Raw genomic sequence first — 22,402 nt, 5'->3', positions numbered from 1 at the left:
GGCTCTGTAGAATGGTTTGCCATTGCATCATATTCAAGTTTCCAGGGACTACCCACAGAATTGCAGCTCCCAAGCTCCTATAAAATACTGGCACTTGAGGAGTGAAAAATTTTTCTTAGGGTGAACAAAGCATATGCAGTGGACAAGGGATTAATTTCCAGCGGCAGCCTCCTAATTTTGTATTCATAGCGTTGTATGTATGCTAGGCTACACATGCAAGTCCGCTGATATACATTAGGTAATTGGGCATCCAGCAGGTCCATTTGCATGCAAAGGTTGTTGCACACCTCACATTTACAAGTCTAAAATTAAAGCCCGGTTTGAAGCTGGCTGAAGGCTCGCCACTAGGAAAATAATGAGATAAGGAAGAAATGGCTTCTGTTAATCAGCGCTTTTGGCCTCTACTGTTCAGTCTTTGCTAATTTGTCCTTTGAAATTGTACATTCCAGGTAGAAGAGAGAGACTTCTAAGAGTATCTGGGTTTTTATTTTTATTATTTTTTTAAAAAAACAACAAACCCTACAGTTATAAGCAGGTTGTGTTTATCCACAGTGTTTCTCCTAAAACTATCCACATGCATACTGCAGACTGTTACCATGCTTTATTTTTGCTTTAGGAAGTATTCATGTTCTGTGGGACCACATGCATCATTTCAAAAAAGAGCTAGCCCTACTACAAACTCGGTCTATGGCATCATTTTGTTTCAATTCAGCCCACATTTTTCAAGCAGCTACTTTGTGCCAGGGACTTGGAATACACATCATTTAAGCACAGTTTCTGCCCTCGAAATGTTTTAAGTTCTGGTATCTCAGTGTTGAGTACTTTTGCTTAAAGTTTTTCCTGATCCCCCTGTTTGAAGTTGACTACTTGCTTCTCTGAGTTGATTAAATTCAACCCGTGTTCCCTACAAGAATAAGAAACCCAGTGGAACCAGGTCTAGAAAATCAAAGCCTAATAGCAGGAGACTGTGGCCAGTTGGCTACTCTGATGGGTCACCGTGAGGAGGTATTTGCACTGCAGAAGGCCTGTACTGTGTGGGAACAAATAATGCACCAGTATTTCCTGTACTGCTAGTGTGGGTCACAGGAAAGAGAGAATACCAATCTAAAGCAATCTTAAAAGGATTTACTCACAAGCGCCACCTAGAGGAACAGAGGAGCCCTAACAGGATGGTCACTTGTCCCTTCATAAACTGCTTTCTACTTCCATATTTGGCCATGTCCATTTGCTTTTTTTCATTTTTCTTTTGCTCAAGAAACTGAAATCTATATTTGCTTTACTTTGTCAACAGATTGTAAGGTCCTGGAGAACAAACTTGGGTCTTAAGATCATCGTACACAGTCCCTATTTGATAGTGATGATCATAAATACAGGATTGTAGGAGAAAGAATGTCTGTTGGCTTCTATGCATTAGTTTCCCATAATAATATGCAGTTTTTTCCCCTTTTCATTCTAGCACAGGCGCATATACTTTGATAGCACCAAATGAAAACCGGAGAAATCAGATACAAAGAAGTATGTATATTTATTTCAGAATGTTTCTCATTTTCTTTACAATTGGCATGTTTTGGTATGAGGTATTTTTTGATTTATGTAGACTCACCAAATCTCATCAAGTTTTTTTCTTTTTAAACTTTAGCAGTTTTAATTATACCTTTGAAAATATTCTATTGTTGAACACCTACAGTGTGTAGTACAAGAAAAAAAATATTCTATTGTTAACACTTCTAAGTTTGTTTCTCTATGTTAGTAACAGAACTCATGGCATGATAGTAAGACCTGGATTTCTGTTGTGCTTAACCAACATTACACTTACTGCCAATAGATAGATCATCCCTGTAAAGTTGGTGTAGTGCTGCTGAAGCAAGCACAATCCCTGTAAAGTTGGGTTCACTGGCAATGTTTTTTATGGCATTATGAATACTTTTGAAATATAGACAAGTTATGTACCAAATAGACCATGATGTAATTTGTACCTTTCTTGATTTGCCCCATTCCTCCTCAATGCAATTTTTCTTTAGCCTCTGCACTCTAATTCTGTTAACTATCAGAGTCAACCCTCAGCTGTTTTTATTTCTGTAGTTCACAAATAAAAAAAAAATAGATTATAACCTCCTTGAGGGCAGGGACCACATCTTACTCATTTTTGTGCTACTTGTACTTTGCGCATAGCATGTCTAATTGAAGTACAGTAAATATAAATGCTGCCGTGCAAAGTTACAGCATTACCCTTGAGAGTTGGGAGGAAAACTAAAGTTCATTTAGTTCACAAAGAGGTTGGTGAGGCTTGTTCGAGTCAAACTGTGGGAACATCTATGCTCTCCTTTGTTAGACGACTAATAGGAAATCTAATTTTATTACTAATGATGGACATAAGGGTGCAAGAGAAAAGCAGCTCTCTAAAGGATTCCCACCAAACAGGTAGCCCCTGGGATGGTGCCATGGTCAGTATAGAACATGACAGTCACAACTACCAGCAGCTCTGGTGTCTTACAGACTTTCATTTAAATATCTAACAGGAACTTATATTAAATATCTCAGTGTGCTCTGGGTTTTTGAGATGTTTTAGAATTTTTGCTTTTTTCCCTAATAATAAAAATTGTTGTCAATGGACATTTGGAACAATCAGGTCTAATGAGACCATTAGGGCAAACGCTGAGGGCACAGACTAGTATCTCTCTGGCGCCCCCTGCTGTCACGCAGCGTGAACGTTTGGGGAATGAGCCCTGCTTCCCAGGGAGCAGGCTTTTGATGGCCAGGAACCAGGGCAGGGTGACACACAGCCCTCACTCCCCACATTGCAGTGAGCTTGGGGAACATTTAAAATCACTTGAATAGGTGGATGCCTTTTTCATCCTCCGCTCATCTGTACCCAGATGCTCAAAATGAAGAGCAATTTAAAACAATTAAATAACATGAATATAGGCGTCAGAATTCTCTGGGGATATATTTTTACCTGGCTATGGATAGTTCATACTGATATATGAATATTCTAGTTTGCACAAATTTTTTATAGGAAACCTTTAAGATTGCTAGAATGGGAAGAAAAACTACACTTCTTTGTTTTGATGGAAGTTCAGGTCCTTTTCAAATTTGAACCCTCTGTGCTGACTCTTGGGGAGAGAGTGGTACAGGAGTGGGCCCACGGTCACCCCGAGGGGTCAGGGCTTGGATGGTGTCTTCCTTTCCCAGGCATCTTGTTCACTCTTGTGCACAGGTATTTAGTTGTCTTCTGATGGTGGTTTCTTGTGCTTTGAAGGGACCTGTTTCCTTTTCGAATGCTAATAAGTGACTTGATATTTCTCACCTGGCTCAGTTGCTGCGCAGGAGCTGGCTAACCTGGAGAAGTGGAAGGAACAGAACAGAGCTAAGCCAGTGCACCTGGCGCCCAGGCGGCTAGGTAAGCAAGCGCATCAATTGCCTGAATGGGGAGGGCAGGGCCAGCCACGGATCCTGATAGCCCCTTGCCCATGTCTGTCCTTGAATGTACATTATAGGTTGTTTGGTCGTTGAGTTGCTTGGGATGAAAAATGCATTTAATGCAGGTATATATATATATATATATATTTTTTTTTTTTTCTGATTTTCTGCAAGCAGCAAACATACGATGCCATGGCTATGTGGAAATAAAGCGATGGTTTAATTGCCAAATAACGTAGAGCCTCTTAGATGATAGACTCTGAAGAGAGCTTACCTGGGGTGCCACACATGCCCTGTCACAGCACTAGTCAGATTGGGAGTGAAAGCTTAGCCCAAGCATATTAATCAGGGCAGTTAAATGTGAATGTGAACAAAAGCAATGGAGAAGTCAATTCCAAAGCAAGATGAGAGGGGGCGGGGGACCCAGTGGTGGGTATAAAGAGAAATGTCACCTGTGTTTTCATTCTGCGGATAGAGACCTCTGGGCCTTGGGAGCGGGTGCTGCCAGGGTGATGAATTGTCTGGGCCACCTTTGCTGGTGTTTGAACTGTTCAGAGGGGATGCCACCTAATGGGAATCATTCACATCTTTTCTTCTCTTTTCTCTTCTAGCAGCAGCTGAGAACTTAAAGGGCCGGACACAGTGTGTATTAACTAAATATGAGTTTCCGCAGAATTTAGTTAATACAAATGTGGCTTGAGTCGGGGGCCACTTACTGTTGCGATAGTTTTAGGGAAATATCCCCCCGCCCCCCAGGGATATAGGTAAAAATAAGCTACTTTGGAAATGATTTCATAAATGGAGGTAATAGTATTATTGCCATCATCCTACTGAATTCCATGGAAAGGGTCAATCTCATGTCACCTTTATGCTGAATAGGCCAGACTGGCCGGGGGGAAGTCAGAAAACAGCTTTGGTCCTTCCTACCTGGCCTCTCAAACCCGCTGTGCGGCTCTAGTCTTTCCCGTGCTCTTTGGATGAAGTGAGAAATTAAATCTTTTTGGTCTTTCTCAAACAATAGAGTTACTCCGCTAATTCTAGCCTGAAACAGTCTCGTTTCAGTAGTGTTCAGTCCTAGGTACAGGTCAATACTGTTACTGATGGAGATTAAGCCTTTGCACTCGGATGCCGAGTGTGACTCAACATGGTTAGCAAAACTTATACAGATTAAAATTACTCTTTGAATGTATCAATAATTTGAAATATAAAAAAATCCAAATAAGTTTATATGAAAAGAAACTCCAGTTTTTTATTCTACTGCCGTGCTTTGTAAAGTCTAGGGTATTTAAAAAATTAAATCCCGAGTAGAATAAAGGAATCGAGAAAAAAGCAAGCGAGTGCAAAGGGTTAAAGCTTCTTCCCTACCCCAGCCCAGGCCTGCTTCCTGTAGGAAGCTAACAAGCAATACAGGGCGTGGCTGGATTTTTCTCTGTCAACACCTCTGTTCCCAGATTCTGCCCCTTTCAGGGTTGAGGGTGGAGGAGCAGATGAGAGGTCAGGAGTCAATGGGGCAATGATTTTGGTTTCTTTGAGCCTAGGTGTGTGCTGGCTGCTCATTCTCCCTCCTGGGGTTCTTTGAGTTTTGTGGCCCTCACTTCCCATCACCCATCTCTCACCTGGATTCCCCTGATGGAGATAATATACTTTCCAGCTGGCAGTGCTTGGCTTCACTGTTGGCTCTTGGTCAACTCTTTGTAGGGCTCCACTGTTGTCAAGGTGGCCTTCATGGGTGAGGCCCTTCTAGGTGGCTTGAGATTGGCATTCTTTCTCATGAGACCCACATTGGAAGTGCAGGAAACACTTGTGCATCATTTCTTCTCACAAACTCTGTGGATACAGGCCATTTGCAATGCAGCTCCCTCTTCTTGAGGACTCATCTGAGCAACCTGCTGATAATAGTCTTGTGCCTTAAGGATTTAACTTTTCTAGTCAGGGGTCCACTAGAACCCTCATTCTCTTAGGCATGTAGGTTAAAGTCTTCAAGTGATTTTCTTTCTTTCTTTCTTTCTTTCTTTCTTTTTTTTTTTTTTTTTTTGAGACAGAGTCACACTTTGTTGCCCAGGCTAGAGTGAGTGCCGTGGCGTCAGCCTAGCTCACAGCAACCTCAAACTTCTGGGCTTAAGCGATCCTAATGCCTCAGCCTCCTGAGTAGCTGGGACTACAGGCATGCACCACCATGCCCAGCTAATTTTTTCTATGTATATTAGTTGGCCAATTAATTTCTTTCTATTTATAGTAGAGATGGGGTCTCGCTCTTGCTCAGGCTGGTTTCGAACTCCTGACCTCGAGCGATCCGCCAGCCTCGGCCTCCCAGTGTGCTAGGATTACAGGCGTGAGCCACCGTGCCCGGCCTTCAAGTGATTTTCATTAAACCTTTCTTTAACATCTTGAAGATTCCTCCTTCAAACACAAAAACAGAGGAGATGGAATTTAGAGAGATATCCTTCCTCAGATTTCTACCTTGCTTTGGCCTATCCAACCTCTCTTATAGGCTGAAAGTAGTTGCTATTTAAGGTTCCCCAAACTAGTTTTCAGTAAGTTCTTGCAGCTCCTGCTTTGAGAGCTGCAGGCACCTCCCTTTTGGAATTCAGAGCAGTTGGTTTCTACTGTCTTGGGCCTTAACAGAAAATGAGCAGGATTCTCATTTCAATCTTCTGTTACATGAAGTATCTAGGAATGGTCAAGTATGTGTGTGTGGGAGGACTGGGGGTAGAAAAGAAAATTCCAGAATGTGTTAAGCTTTGAGATGAGTTTTGAACATAACCTACAAATGCTTAGACACATCCGGCTTTCCCTATTTCTTTTAATTCCTAACTCCTCCTCTATTTCTCTATCCCTTAAAATATTGGAATGATTGTAGGAGATTCTAAAAGTGGCTGTAACATTAGATAAAAGCTTCAGTATTCCTCACTGTTTCAAAAGAAACACTCCCCCCATCCCCCACAATAGCAATTGAAAGGCCAAAACCAAACCTTTTATATCTTTGGGAGCTCAGAAGAAAAGTCCCTATGGTGTCTTTCTCAGTTCAATTATAAAAACTACAGCGAACACAAATTGTTTTAATGCATCTTCCGTGAGAGTGAATCTTTCAGAGAACTGACACTTTTAGTGACCAAAGCTCCAGAGAATTATTTCAGATGATCCTTTGTAATGCACACACCAAGCTTGCATAAACACCTAGAAATCCCTAGACGGCAATTCTTAGATGATTGTCAGGCTGCAAGAATTTCTGGCCCCAAATTAATTTAGGTTTAAGAGAAAACAGGCAAATAATCTAACATCCATAGTTTTCATTTGAATACCTTAAAAAAAAATAGTATGGATTGATAATCAGTTACTAACTAGAATATTCTCATTGTATTTTTAGAAACTGGGTTATAAAGAATACATACTTGTCTAGTGGAAAGACCCCCATGTTCAAGCCGTGTTGTTAGAACATAGGGCAATAGAGTTAGAAGAAAACCAATTGAAGCATTATTGATCATCATCCTTATTAGGGTAAGACATGGTCATATTCAAGCTGGAAGAATGTTCTAGAATTTCCAAGATGGGCACTCTTTCTTACTGCTTTGCATGGCCCTTTAGGTGTGATTTCAATCTAAGTGAAAACTTTAATACCTAAATGGTTGAAAAAGCTTAGTAGAGCTGTCCTTTTAGGAATACAGCCTTATCTTTCCGTCCAGCTCTGTTTTTCTTCTAAGTGAGTCTCATTTGTTAAGAACATAAGCATTTTTTTAATAAGACCTTATTTCCAAAGGTATTAAAATGTTAAAGAAACTCATGTTGTAGACTTATCATGTATTAATTAGTCCTTGATAGCTGACATTTCAGCCTAATATTCGTGTTTCACCTTCGTGGCTTTTTTTTTTCCTTAGGTGGAAGCCAATCAGAGGCTGAAGTCAGGCAGAAACAACAACTCCAACTGATGCAATCTAAATACCAGCAAAAGGTCAGAATCCATCTCCTTTAGTTTAATTTTGGCAAGGAATTGGAGTACCAGCTCTTTCAGGTAACAATGAAATAACACAGTAACTTTACTAAAAGCATAAAACATTGAAACCAATTGCAGAAAGCACCTCGCAAAATCAAAGATACTGGGAAGTGAGATGTTTAGAGATAAAAACCTAGAATTCTTAGGCAAGTCATCCAGCAATCGGCATGATCCTCAACTAAGGGAATTTTTTTTATTTTTCTAGTTTAAGGTAACTATATTGTAACTGTAGTTTAAATCTACTATGTTTGGAATGTTTTGGTTCCAAGAATGTGGATTTGTTTACCCCATGCCAGTTGTGGAAGTAGTACAAGAAAGATTGAAGATACCCAGTGATTTTTATAGTGAACACTATGAATTTTATAATCAGAAAAATTATCTTCCCCTTCCCTTCCCAAACACACACACACACACACACACACACACACAGAGAGAGAGAGAGAGAGAGAGAGAGAGAGAGAGAGAGAGAAATGGAAAAGGGGGTAGAGAGACAGATACAGAGTCATTGAGAAAGAGACAGACCAAAGAAGAAACACAGAGAAATTTCATGGGCAGGAGGTGTCGTCTGTCCATTCTCTGTGATCTGAGTAGCTTGGAGCAGCAACCTATAATCATGGTGAGGTATAGCACAGACAATACTGTAATTTGCCTTTCATCATAATTTTGTGTTCCAGAGGTTCAGACTGAAAAATGGTAACTGTTTTTTTTGTCCTCTATAATCTCAATACAATTTAGATAAAAAGAGAAGAATCTATAAGAATCAAGAAGGAAGCTGAAGAAGCCGAACTCCAAAGAATGAAGGCAATTCAGAGAGAGAAGGTGAGCAGGTGGAGGATCAGTTCACATTTATTGAGGGTTTGCTTCCAAGGGCTCCTGATCAGTAAGTAGAAGGACTAAGATTGCTTCTGAGTCATCACACTGCCTCACCTCTTAGGCAAGTGATCAAAGTGGTGAATTTTCAGTCTAGGAGGCAAAGCAACTAACTAGTAACAACAGCCATCAGTGGTATACTGCCGTACTTATATCCAGACATCTAATTTTCCAGATTGAGTGTGATGTAGGTAAACATGCCTGTCTTCCGTGACATGAGGTGTTCTAGACCTCAAAGTGATGTTTAGTCTTGACACTCTTTCTGAGGCTTGGGGGGAAAATCTCTTAAAAATGCTCATCTGCTAGAGAAGAAGAAAGAATGTAGTATTGTTCTATTCCTACCCCCCTCCTTATACCCCTAATCTCCACAAACTCCTAAGCTATTAGTAGGTTTTTTTTTTTTTTTTTTTTTGAGTCAACGTTAGTGAGAATATTAGTAGGTTTTAAGTGTTGGAGGTTTAGGGGCAGGGGGTTGACTCATGAAACTTACCACCACGTATGACACCCCAAGGAAACACAATTCCTTTTCCAGCTGTTTGCTTTTCTTTCTTTCCATCCCCACCTCCCTTCCTTTCCTTTTTATTTTAAAGATTAAGTGGTGGTCAAAAATTTGATCCTTGTTCCCAAACAATGTTTTAATCAGAGTTAATGAAGCCAAGAGCTGATGGCTTATAGAACATGTGAGAGAATTAGTCTTCCCCTCCCATGAGGAGGAGGTCTCTTTCTGGCTGTGAGCAAACTAGTCTTGGAAAATGTCTGTTGTGCTGTGTGACCTTGGGCAGCCCTCCAACCTTCTCTGAACTATTTATGTAAAATGAGTCTGTAAGCACCACCTGTTCTCCCAAGTTCAAGAGCATCCTGTTGCTGTAGCAATACAGGCTCTGGGGGTGGAGATAAAGACCAGACTTGCAAATGAGGAACTGTAATAGAATGCTGGAGGTATTAAAAAAAAGAGTATGGGAACTTTGTTTACAAAATTTGATTCAGCAATCCATTTCTACGTGATCAGTGATTATACCTCCATTGAGAAGATTTTTATTATAATTACTTTAAAAAATTCCCCGTGCTTCTCTTTGCACTTCTCTATTCTCCACTTTTTTCTTCATCTTTTTGTCCCCCTCCCATTTTCTTCTTCAAAGAAAGTTCACACTTGGGTCTTGTGATGGAAGAGGTGGTGCTCCCTTATAGAACTCTGCCTGTCTGCATTCCAGGCAGAACAAAGAAAACCATCAAGTTATCACCAGGAACTGAATTAAGAGGCTTGCAGACCCTGAAGAATTGTTGTGTCACAATCTCTTATCCTGAACTCATTTATTAGTTGTCATTTAGTACCCATAATTGGCTGGCTTGTGGGTTATTTATAGCTTAATTTTTCATGGGTCAATAATGTATACTATTCATAAATGTTAATGGCCGGAACTGTTTTCTTTAACATTGGATAAAAGCAGTATTTTCCCCTTTCCTAGCATGATAACTGTAGTGCTTACTGGCATCAATTTGCTAGAAAGTGAGAGGCGGGGACAGAGAGTTGATCTGTAGACCCTTCCCGTTGACAATGTGGCCCTTGAACAGGCAGCACTGGCCTCACCTGGGAGTCTGTTCGAAGGGCAGAATCTTGAGCCCCACCTCAGACCCACTGGATCACAGTCTGCATTTCAACTAGCTCCCCTGGTGATTGCTGTGCACGTAAAATTTAGGGAGCATTAATTTAAATGACCTTACAAAAAAAGCAGGACCCATCCTGGTCCTTCCACATACTTGATTTCTTTGGCCCATTGGCCTGCATGGGCACCATGACCCTAGCCCTTCCTGTTGTATACAATTCTGTGGCTTTTCATATTACATGTGAGCCTATTTAGTAGCTTATGTCAGATGAAAGAAAAAAAACGGACATTAGCCATCTAGAAGTGACATATTTCACATTGCCAGTGTGAAAATGGCGAAGGGAAGCGATAATGACTGTACTTATGGAGCACTTATTTTTTAAAGTGCACACAGCAAACACACACACACAGACATCAGCCTGCAAAAACACTGCCCGTCTCTCCAGGCAAATTGCTGCTTCTCAGAAACCGTGAGCGATGTAGAATCCAAGCAGCCTGCTGCCGCCCAAGGGCCTCTAGCTTTGTCTCTGGTCTTGATCCAGCCCCCTTCCCCACTGCCCTTCCATTGTTTCTCTCCCAGAAGAAGTCACCAGGGGACACCGAGTCTCCTTCTGATCGGTCATCATCTGTGTGTGTGTAACATTTAGTGAAGGGAGAATAGACTAGATTCCTCACCAGCATTTTTGTGTGTGCTTTGATCCTTAGTAAACAAGAAGGTGTGAAAGTCAGTCAGCTCTTTAGCTTGTCACCTGGGGTCCAGAAAGAGTTTATCTTACGAGTGAAGTGGGAAATTTGGAGAGGGAACTGGGATGCTTTAGTCAAACTTGCATCCCCTAGACTAGAGTATGTCGATGGTGCATGTATGCTTGCAGTGGTGTGCTCCTGCTTTGCACTGGCTTGTGATAATGATTGTTAAGTTTTCAGGATTTTTTTGAGCTAGTTGACTTCATGTTGGCAGCTTGAAACTGACTGTGGTGGAAATATGTACACCATGGAAATTGGTCAATAAACCGACCTTCCTCCCTCCTCCTTGCCAGAGTTGGTTGTTAAATGTTTACCAGCACACCACTGCTTAGCACTAAATGAAAGAAGTGTTCTCTTACCTGCCCCTACCACCACATTCCAAAGCCAAGCCCCAGAGGGTTACCCAGGGTAAAGATTTGGGGAAACATCTGACATATTGTATGTTTGATACTTATTGATTTAAAAGTAGATTCTAATGCATGTGGTAGACAGAATAATGCCTCTCCCTGCTCAGCCCCCCAAGATGTCCACATTCTAATCCCTAGGATTATGTTATTTTACATGGCAAAGGAGATTACGAGGGATTAAGTTTACAGATGGAATTAAGGTTGCTAATCAATCGACCTGAAAATAGGGAGAGTATACTGCAGTGTCCAGGTGGCCCAATGTAAGTACCCAGGTCTTTAAAATTGGAAGAGAGAGAAAGAATAGGTGACAGCAGGAGAAATATTCAGCCTACTGCTGCTTGAAGATGGAGAACGGGTCTATTAGCCAAGAAATGTGGGAGGACTCTTGAAGCTAGAAAAGGCAAGGAAGTGGATTTTTCCCTGGAGACTCTGCAGGGAATGCAGCCCTGCTGGCCACTTGCAAATGGGTCCAGTGAGACCATCCGGACTTCTGACCTCCAGAGCTGCAAGAGAATGAATTTGTGCTTTAAGATGCTAAGTTTGCGGTAATTTTTTTTTTTTTATTTCGGCATATTATGGGGGTACAGATTTTAAGGTTTCAATAAATGCCCATTTCCCCCAGTTTGTGGTAATTTGTTACAGCAGCTATAAGAAACTAGTACTACTCATGGTTTTATAATGATGTATTAATTTCTCTTCCTAGAAATCTATAAAGCAGAGATAATATTTCTAAGATATTAGAGCATTAGAATAAAAGAAAGTCCTTAAAAAAAAAAAAAAGGGCAGTGTACCAGAGGCAAAGGTTCTCTTTGTCACCGGTTCTGGTAGCGTAAGGAGACAGGTTTTCCTAACACCTCAGAGAAAGCCTTTTGTTTAAATTTAGTGCTGTGGGGAGTAAACTTCCACCACACTTTTCCCTTATAATCGCATTGATGAATTAAGTCATAATTTGATTTTTCCAGACTTTCATAATGCCCACAAAATGGGCTAAAAAATGAAAACCTTCTGTTTTGTTGTTAAAGACCCCCCCTGCCTCCTGGATTCATTTTATTCTGCCTTAGATCTACACGTTTGAAATAACATTATACAGTGCTACATAGTTTCCAAATACTTCCATTTAATTCTCCCTACCTCTTGGGGTATCATAACCTCAGAGAATGAAGAAAATCAGCTAGGCAGCCAACACCTTTTTCTTTTGCTCTTTTCGCTAAACTGTGGCTGCCAAGGTCATTTGGAGCACTTGAAGCCCACAGTATTTTGTGCAGACATTGAGAAGTGTCATTAGTTTTAATGCTATAAAGTGAAATAGGAACTAACCAGTAGAAAATAAGTTATGCATATTATATACAGAGATTCATACGTATACATATGCTTAAGGAATTACAGTTAATTGCTTTCTTATTTGTAGGAAGCAAGTAGTAGCAAGGGCAAATTGTTTAAGGATACCTTTAGGGGTAAAACTCAACATTGAGGAAATTACTTGAATATTCTTTGTATAAACTGGGAAACATTTCAATTTCTGAAAACTTTCAAGGGACACCAGTGTTTCCAAGAAATATGGTTCCTATATCATGCATTTCTTTGTGGATGAATGGTGGGGGAGGGGGGGTTAAGCCTTTGCTTGTTGAAAGGCCATACGATTTCACTAATCAGTCCCATAATAATGTTGGAATGTTGATATCTCTGAAATGCAGATGTGGTGCTAAGAGTGGAGGCTGTCTGCTTCTCTGTGTTTCACTTTCCTTATTTGTAAAATGGGTATAATAATAATACTATAAAATGGGACTGGTAGGACCATAGTACAATACCTAGCACTTAGTAAGCACTCAGTAAAGGTGCCCTAACCTAATTTAAATGTAAAGAAGTGCTTTAACATTATCTCATTGAGCTTTATTGTATCAACCTCTTGTAAGGAAGGCATAGAGAGTATTATTACTATTATATACAGTTGGATGGGTTCAATTATTTCATTGTTACTAAACCCACATGAATGAGATATGAGATTGCTGGAGGAAAAAAAACATACTTTTTTTTTTTTTTTTTGCCACATCACATTTCTGGGCTTTCATCTCAGCTGGGTGTCTCTAACAGTGCCCAATGGCCAGCATTTTTCCTTTGCTTTCTAGGCCCAAACCCACTTACCAAGATCTTTGCTCACTTTACATTCTTCTTATCTTTTGTGTTTCAGCACATGACCTCATCTCCTACTTCATAGGAAATAAAGGCCATTAGGCCTTAATTATCTTTATTTTTCTGTTTCTTTAGTCTCCTGTTGTTGATGCTCCCATTCCATCCCAGGAGGAATAAGTAGATGCCTATTCTTGTTACTAAGACAGATTCTTCCACCCGTGTTATTCCATTATTCCACCATCTCATCTTCCCTCCCCTTTCCTCAGGGACCTTGCTTCTCCATCAGTTAAGTTCCCTTTTCTCCTTCTATTTTCTTGTCTTTGTGTTGTTTTTGCTTTTCTCTCTCAGAGAGTATATCTTTATACTCAAGTCTCTCAACTTAAAAAAACAAATTTTCTCTATTGTGCTTTGCTTTCAACTCCTCTATCCCTGGCCATCATGTTTCATCTTCATGAAAGACTTCTCTACCAATTTGGTTCCCAAATATCAGACTGTAGAACAATCAATCACCTGAACCAAAGAATCTCTATTTTTAGAAAAGGTTCCCCAGGTGATGCTGAGCTCAGTTAGCTTAGGAATTTACCTTCTCTGATTCCTCTCCTTAACTCATTCGTTGGTGGGCTGAGTGTGGCTTTTGTCTCTAGTGCTTCTCTGTCTGGTTCTGATCTAGCTTAGATCACCAGTGGTGTTCTTAACTGAAATATCCAAAGGAGACTTCAGTTCCTAGCTTATTTAAGCTCTTTGTAATATTAAGTCCTCTGTCCTTCAAATTCCACCCCTCTGGGTTTCCTTTGGGTTCTTTTCTTCCACTTGTCTTTCCACTGTTGATGCTCACTAGGTCCCATCCTGTCCGTCTCTGTGCCTGTGCCCGCATCTTTAGGTGAAAACTCCCACATTTAAGGATTTTTTTTTTTTTTTTTGAGACAGAGTCTCACTTTGTTGCCCAGGCTAGAGTGAGTGCCGTGGCGTCAGCCTAGCTCACAGCAACCTCAAACTCCTGGGCTCAAGTGATCCTCCTGCCTCAGCCTCCCGAGTAGCTGGGACTACAGGCATGCGCCACCATGCCCGGCTAATTTTTTTTTTTCTATATATTAGTTGGCCAATTAATTTCTTTCTATTTATAGTAGAGACAGGGTCTCGCTCTTGCTCAGGCTGGTTTCGAACTCCTGACCTCGAGCAATCCACCCGCCTCGGCCTCCCAGAGTGCTGGGATTACAGGCGTGAGCCACCACGCCCGGCCAGGATTTAATTATTGCTTGTACCAATGATTTCTGAAATCCTTCTCTTCAAGCCAGACCATATTTCTAAATCATAGAACCATATATTTTATCAAATATATGGTTATATATATCGAATATTGATATTTCTCCCTAGACTTTCCACAAGTATACCTCAAATCCAATAAATTCCAAATTGAACTCATATGTTCATTCTGAGGCACTTAAGTGATAGTCATCTTATACCCTTCCTCCTTTTCTTACTCAACCTGTACCTATGTAGTTATACCACCTATTGTTTCTGTCCTCTAATTTTTTTTAGAGTCTGTTTTTCTCCATTCCTGCTGGCTTAATTTGGGACTTTGATAATTTATGGCCTGGATTACCATGAAAACCACCTCACAGGTTGGTGTATCTGTGGCCCTTGTAGCTGTTTATCCTCCGTGTTGCCGTCAGAGGAGCTGCTTACTGTCCTGCTTATGATAACATCATGGCTTATCATTGCCCTTTATAAAGCCCAAACTTCTCTACTTGGCATATAAATTATTTATAATTGTTCCTTCCTACTTTCTCAGCCTTATCTTCTGCCCATTTCTCTCCAAACCCCACTCAATTTTCCTATGAGCTTCTTGAGGTTCTCTGATCTGGCATATTCTCTTGTGCTTTTGATTATTGAAAAATACTGTATATTCTGGGAATTCCCTTTTCCTACCCAGAGTCACTACTAGCCCATCATTGCCTTTTTGAAAATTAGAAACCAATTCTCTATCCGGGCAGTCAATTCTGTGAGTGTTCATGCAGGTGACAGGTGGTACCTTTGTGAGAAATAGAAAAAGACACCTCCTTTGTGCTAGCGAAGCCACATGCTGGGGTGCACGGCTTGATATTTCAGCCTTTCTGACCCTCTCTGCTGGGAACCCCTGGGCACTGAGCAGCCCGTGTAATGGAGTGTGGAGTAGCCCTCCCCTCCTCCTCCTCCTCCTCCTCCTCCTCCTCCTGCTCCTCCTCCTGGAAAGCTCTTGCTTGTTTAAGATTGGTCTTTATTTAGAATTTCTATCTCTCATTAGATCCACCGTTTTTACCTTTGATTTGGTCATCAGACCCCCAGGGTAATATATCGAAAGCTATGAGTCCACTCTGCATAGAAAGGAACATATACCTTACAGGCAGCTTATCCATGCACCCTGGGTTGGAAACCAGATGTCCCGTGTTTTTAATCACTTTTTGACTCTCATGCCCAGGATGGAGTCTGATACTTCGTAGGCACTGAATAAATGTTTATGGAACTTTTGAGCGCATTCCCTGACAGTCCACTTCTGTGCTTTGTCTGTGTTCATATGACATTATTTTGCAAACTGCTGTCCCCTAACATATTTAACCCGATACTGCCATCATTACTTTCTTGTCCATGTCTCAAACTAGACCCTGAAATTTTCCAGATGGGCACAGTTCTGTTCATAGCAGTAGTCCCAGCATCTAACATAGTACCAAGAATAAAGTAGATATTTGATAAGTATTTGTTGAATAAATGAGATTCAGCAATATTCAATGATTTGTTTAAGGTCATTCAGTCAGTAATGATGGACTTGGAGCTAATTTCATAGTTTCTTCATCTGTATCTCATGTTCGTAGATGTTTTACATTCTGTATATATATACTTATGTGTAAGTATGTGTGAGTGATGCCTTAACTCACTGTTAAATAGAAAGAAACAGTCTGGCTAAATCTAAGTATTTGGATTACCATACTAAAACAGGTACCTATGTTGGAAGGTATTGAATACCAATTTCTCAACTACTCCAGTATTTTGCAGAATACTTCTCTATCACTTCTGCTGAGGCATACACAGACTTTTGTGTAACAAAATTGAGCTACGATGTGACTTTGAGTTGGAATCTATTAGTGGAGAGAAGAAAACCAGTGTTCTCAGTTTCTGACCTTTAATCAAGACCTACTCCTTGCTTGTTATCTTTTGGTCTCTGCCTCTCAACACCCCACCCCTGGGATGCAGGGAACTCATCACAATTGAGCACTTTTGGTCTCATGAGTCAGGATTTTTTTTTCCTAGATTAGCATCATGTTTATTTGGTTTCAAAATTTTTCATTAGTTTGCTTCCTAGAATTCTGTTTCATTAATAATCCAGTTGCTTGCATTATAATTGATTCTCTTTGACGCCAGTAAATTGCCTTTAGTTTTCTCTGAAAGTGAAATCACCATCCATTTTGCCTTTCAAAATGGGACTCACAATTAGTTCTGGGTGAATGAAGACTTTCATGGGAATGAACAATAAGAACAGTTTTTTCCCCCCTCTTTGAAAGATGGAGCCAAACTTATGTTTGGGTTTGAAAGTGATGATTTCTATTATTCCCTTTTCACAAGTCATCCTTCTGGGCAAATCCAATTTTTTATTAAAGCAAACGCAGCTGCTTTTGCAGTCTCTCTTGGATTCATTTAAAACTTCACATTTCTCCTGTGTTGTAGAACTTGTTTTTAACTCCCCATTAAATTTGTTGTCTGGAAATTTTACTTGTTTTTCAGAGGCAAGTTAAAAAATGACAGCGTGTCATGGAGAGCAAGAAGCAAGTGTTCATGGGTTATTTAAATTGGATTTAAATATGCCAGAGCCATGGGTGACAGTAATATCAAATATGAAGCTCTTTATATCTAGGCTCTCCAAACAGCTAATTAAAAAAAAAAAAACTCTCTTCTATTCAAGTAGATGGCTTTTTATGACATGTGCGGTTCAGTCCCTCAACAGCTTTAAGTATCTGATTCTAAATCAGAAGGGAGTTGAGTTGGCTTATTGTAATTCTTTTCCTGAAAGCTTTAGTAGAATGTGGGTGTATATAGATATAAATTTTGCATGAACTATTTAACCATTTATTATAATTTTCATTTAACATACTTGGTATGGAAATTTCATGTTTTCAGTAAAACATTTTGAAAGCACTGCTTAAAAAATAAATGTTGCTATCATTTGAACTAGAGAATAAAAATGTGAAATACTGAATGTGTAATTATATCAATCACATTGGGAGAGGGGAGCTATAGAAAGAATTGGGGGCTCCTGGCTTTCTGGGCAGTGGCCTTGGGGACTGAGAGGGAATACTGTCTTGGAACCTCTGGCAGGGTACCATATTAGACTTCTGAGGCCCCTTGAACCTCAGGATTTTGGACCTTGAGTAACTTTAACATCATGATTCACTTAAAGCTTCTCTAAAAGGTGATGTTTTTACTTATATTTAAATAATAACTAAGACAGAGTTTTGCTATATTGCCCAGGCTGGTCTTGAACTCCTGGCCTTAAGTGATCCTTCCACCTCAGCCTCCCAAAGTTCTGGGATTACAGGGATAATAAGCCACTGCAGCCAGCCAACAGGTGACATTTTGATATTTGCAATTTCAGAGCAATAAACTGGAGGAGAAAAGAAGACTTCAAGAAAACCTCAGAAGAGAAGCATTTAGAGAGCATCAGCAATAGTAAGTTTATATTTTCAGAACTTTGTATTTTTTTATTTTTTATTTTTATTTTTAAATTTAAATTTTATTTTAGCATATTATGGGGGTACAAGTATTAAGGTTACTTATATTGCCCATACCCCCCTCCCCCCTCAAGTAAGAGCTTCAAGCGTGTCCATCCCCCAAACGTTACACATCTTACTCATTGTGGTTGTATGTACCCCTCCCCCCTCCCACCCTCCCAACACCCAATAAATGTTACTCCTATATGTCCACTTAGGCACCCAATAAATGTTACTCCTATATGTCCACTTAGGTGTTGATCCATTAGCACCAATTTGCTGGTGAGTACATGTGGTGCTTGTTTTTCCATTCTTGAGATACTTCACTTAGTAGAATGGGTTCCAGCTCTATCCAGGAATATACAAGAGGTGCTATATCACCATTGTTTCTTAAAGTTGAGTAGTACTCCATGGTATACATATACCACATTTTGTTAATCCACTCATGAATTGATGGGCACTTGGGTTGTTTCCATAGCTTTGCAATTGTGAATTGTGCTGCTATAAACATTCGAGTGCAGGTGTCTTTTTCATAAAGTGACTTTTGATCTTTTGGGGAGATGCCCAGTAGTGGAATTGCTGGATCGATCAAATGGTAGATCTACTTGTAGAATTTTGTATCTTTATAGGCATATTGTTCATATAGCCTTTAAATTCTGGTGATGGTAACTTTTCAAAACATCTGGTATTGGATTGTTGGTTGTTATAGTAATTATGTAATTGAACTCTGTTATTATGTAAGTCAGGATCTAAGGTTGGAGATATTTATACTCTTATTTTTTTTTCTTTTTATTTTTTTATTTCCAAACTTGCATACCAATTGGAGCAAGAGATATCTATACTCACCAAAGGATTCTTTTTTTTTTTTGGAGACAGAGTATCACTCTGTTGCCTAGGCTGGAGTGCCGTGGCATCAGCCTAGCTCACAGCAACCACAAACTCCTGGGCTGAAGCAATCCTACTGCCTCAGCCTCCCAAGTAGCTGGGACTACAGACATGCGCCACCATGCCCAGATAATTTTTTCTATATATTTTTAGTTGTCCAATTAATTTCTTTCTATTTTTAGTAGAGATGGGGTCTTGTTCTTGCTCAGGCTGGTTTCGAACTCCTGACCTTGAGCAATCCTCTTGCCTCAGCCTCCCAGAGTGCTAGGATTACAGGTGTGAGCCACCATGTCTGGCCACCAAAGGATTCTTTAGTAGTCAAATGATTAGCAATAATACTGCTAACTTTGAGGAATTCCACATTATTAATAAGATGGAAGGCTTGATTCTTTGGTAATCCAAGATACTTCTGATTATGTTGACTCCCAAGATGCCAATATAAAGAGGAAGATGTTTGAAATGAAGCACCCAAGCAGAATCTAAACTAACTAGGGATTTATCTAATGGACTGGAGACTGTTACTGTTTTCTAGATAAAAATTGAGAAATCATTTAGCAGTTATTGGCAAAATTCCTAATTGGTGGTCATACATACACCTAGGTAATTTTTCCAGTGTGATTTGCGAATAACAGCAGCTAATATGTATATGACAACTACTGTGTGCTTTGTAGTGTAGATAATCTACTGTTATATAGGCTTTAACCCTTTGCACTCGCTTGCTTTTTTCTCATTATCCACTCGACATTATCCACACTTGACATCCGAGTGCAAAGGGTTAAAGATAAACTCGTGCCCTATCTCTTGGTAGCTAGCTTACCTGCACACTGAACGAAAGGAGATAAAACCAGAGTAAAATACTTCTGATCCTACATTAATTCTAAATGTGATAGAATTAGACCAAGTAGATCTATGTTCAAAGTCTTAGCTCTCTGGAACAGCTGTTTGGGTATGAGTATTATTTTTAATTTTTAAAATAGGAATGATAATATCTATCTCATAAGACCATTTGTAAGAATTAAAGAAAATATCTTGTGTAAATGACATGAGGATTTGAAATGATACTTTTTACAGTGGTCTTACTTGAATGGGATTGTACAACTCTTTTAGAGACTGTATACAGATTTCTGTTCCCATCAGAGCTAGCACTTGGTCTCCCACTTTCATATAAAATGTTCACCAACTGCCTCCTGTTCTCTCGCTCATGTTGTCTCCCACTTACAGAATTTAAGATCACTCAGATGTCAGGGTAAGCACATATATAAGCACGGAATCCTCTTGGTTTCTCATGTCATTGAAATCACCCTTCCTCTATCATAAGCAGCTCCTTCTTGCTTTAAGACTCAGAAGCAGGAATGAAAAAGAAGTTTCTCAACCCTCTACTTTGCTCCTTAGTAAAGGTACTTGGCCTCTGCTACCCAGGCCAGAAGATGGGTGGGAGATGGGTTGGGGTAGGCTGGATGTGTTGATGAGTGATGTCATCTTGCATAATTAAAACAAGCATCACTCTCATTTTAGTCATGGAATCCATAGCCTGTCTCTCTCCACTCTTCTTTTAAAGCAGGCATGAAGGTGAGGAAGCTGGTGGGAAGCTAAACACCCAGATACATGGACTGTCTTGAGGAGAGCGATAGCAGGAGGGAGGGTACTAGATTAAAGGTGTTAATGCGTTATTGCCTCCCCCTTCATGGGTAGGGAGTGGGTGAGAATTTATTTCTGGGCTCAGCCTGAAGAGTTGTGGGAGGTAAGGGCCAGGCTGGGGGCACTAGTCGCCTGGAGTCACAAAGAAGAGCCAATGCCCCATGGCATACTAGTTTTACATTGGAAGAGGGAAGACCTACTAACCAGTGAGGGGTCTTAGGTATGGGACTGGGAAGTTGAATAGCTTCATTCTCTGGAAAGTTCTAAACCTGGAAAGGTGAAGGATGAGAGATTCTTGGAGTTTTGAAAAACAAGGGGCTCGTGCTGCCCAGTCGTCTTCCCATCATCATCTTCTGGCTTCTTGAATTTGTGTTTTACTAAATACGAAAGATCAATCACCCTTTTTCTATAAAGAAAAGTAAAAAAACAAACCCATTTGTCCTCAGCCACCAGGCACACTGTCAGTGGAGTTGAATTCAATTACATGCACATTTCACTCTCTTTCTTCTGCTTATCGTGAAAGTCCCAGTTAACCAGGAAAAAGAGAAGTTGGCTAAAGATCAAATTGGCTTTTAAAGCCTATTGAGAACCACATGAAGAGATATATGTGTGAGATTCTTTTTTTAAAAAAAGAGTATTATATGAATTACTTTTGAAATTAAAAGACCAATAGCTCATGAAATGAATGACCATTGTATAGCTAGAAATATGAAAGGGACTTCTTAGAAAAGACAGATCTCTGTATAACAAGTGTTTATCACACTTTCTTAGACTGACTTTATGGTGGAAAAAACGTCTAGGAAAACTGTTAGGATTTTAACAGTACAAAAATTTCACCAGATCAACCAGACTGCCTACCCCCCACCTGCCAAATTAGATTCTCCTGAAGCTGACAAATGAAGGAACACAAAATAGAAACATAAGAAAGAAATTCTTTCAAACTAGTCAATACCTTGCTAGTTTCAGGGTGCCGTGGTTTTTGGTTCAAATAGCAGACCAGGAAGGATGTATTTTGGTTTTGTTTTGTTTTCTGTAGAGAAGGGCAGCCATGGACTTGAGCAGACTGTAAATCCAAGTGGCTGGAGAAACAGCTCATGATAGCAACCTGGGACACCACCAGGAGAATCTTAATGTGCTCTTTCTTAACACCTTGTTCCTGACTTCGTTCATTTGCTTCTGATTATTTTTAGTGTTGTCAATTATTTAGCTAACAGGCAGAAAAGTAGGCTTTTATTGACATCCAAAGGGACTCTCCTGAGTGTAATAATGAAGGCAGTTTATTGAATGCCTGTGAGGTTGCTTTCTAATTGTGTGCATTAATCTGCCCATGCAAGCTGGCTGAAAATACACAAGCAGATTGCACATGCAGATGGAGCACACAGGATGGTTTTATGAAAAGACCTCTGGAATGTACTTTTGCAGCACTGTCTTTTCCTTAAAAATCGAATGACTGTGACTATTTCAATGGGCGGCTGATAGCAGAACAGATTAATGGTGCATTAAGTCTGCTACTCTGGCTGGGAACAGATTCCAATTTCGCAATTTCGAATTAGTTCTAGGATTCTTGAGCCTGAAAGCAGAGGGTAGAAATGGGCATTTAACCTTGGTGTCATTTTCACCATTATTTTTAGTCTTCGTAATTATTTACCGACTTATAAAAATTCCAATGGGATACTTTTCAGGATGGCCTTTTCTACTATTCATTATTACTGGTAGATGAAAGATCGGAAGTAACAGTTAATAAAACATTTTTGAAAAAAATAGGATGATGCAGTTTAGGTTATTTAAAACATTGGGTAAAATACACCTTGGCATGTTAAGTTTTAAGTGGTGCTTTATTTGGGGTGAATGTAGTCATCCAATTTTGTGTTTTTTTGGATGAGTGTTGAGACAGGCTTGAACTGTGAGCCTATTTAACCAGTGAGGGGGTCTAGGGTAGGATGGGAGTAAGAACAGATGCATTTTTTATGCAGG

General features: G+C 40.0%; 1 protein-coding gene across 1 annotated transcript in view; it reads left to right on the top strand.

Annotated features, from left to right (window-relative positions):
- The window catches only part of EPSTI1 (epithelial stromal interaction 1), a 98,585-nt gene that overhangs the window by 18,027 nt on the left and 58,156 nt on the right, over positions 1-22,402 (top strand). Inside the window, exons 2-6 of the mRNA XM_012761026.2 lie at positions 1,457-1,515; positions 3,317-3,400; positions 7,296-7,369; positions 8,147-8,230; positions 17,791-17,864. Coding sequence (XP_012616480.1) covers positions 1,457-1,515; positions 3,317-3,400; positions 7,296-7,369; positions 8,147-8,230; positions 17,791-17,864 — 375 coding nt within the window. The remainder of the gene's footprint in view (positions 1-1,456; positions 1,516-3,316; positions 3,401-7,295; positions 7,370-8,146; positions 8,231-17,790; positions 17,865-22,402) is intronic.

This window comes from Microcebus murinus, chromosome 13, assembly GCF_040939455.1.
Source record: "Microcebus murinus isolate Inina chromosome 13, M.murinus_Inina_mat1.0, whole genome shotgun sequence".
Lineage (NCBI taxonomy): Eukaryota > Metazoa > Chordata > Mammalia > Primates > Cheirogaleidae > Microcebus > Microcebus murinus.
Note: the sequence above shows the minus strand (reverse complement) of the source record. Positions and strands in the feature narration are given on the sequence as shown.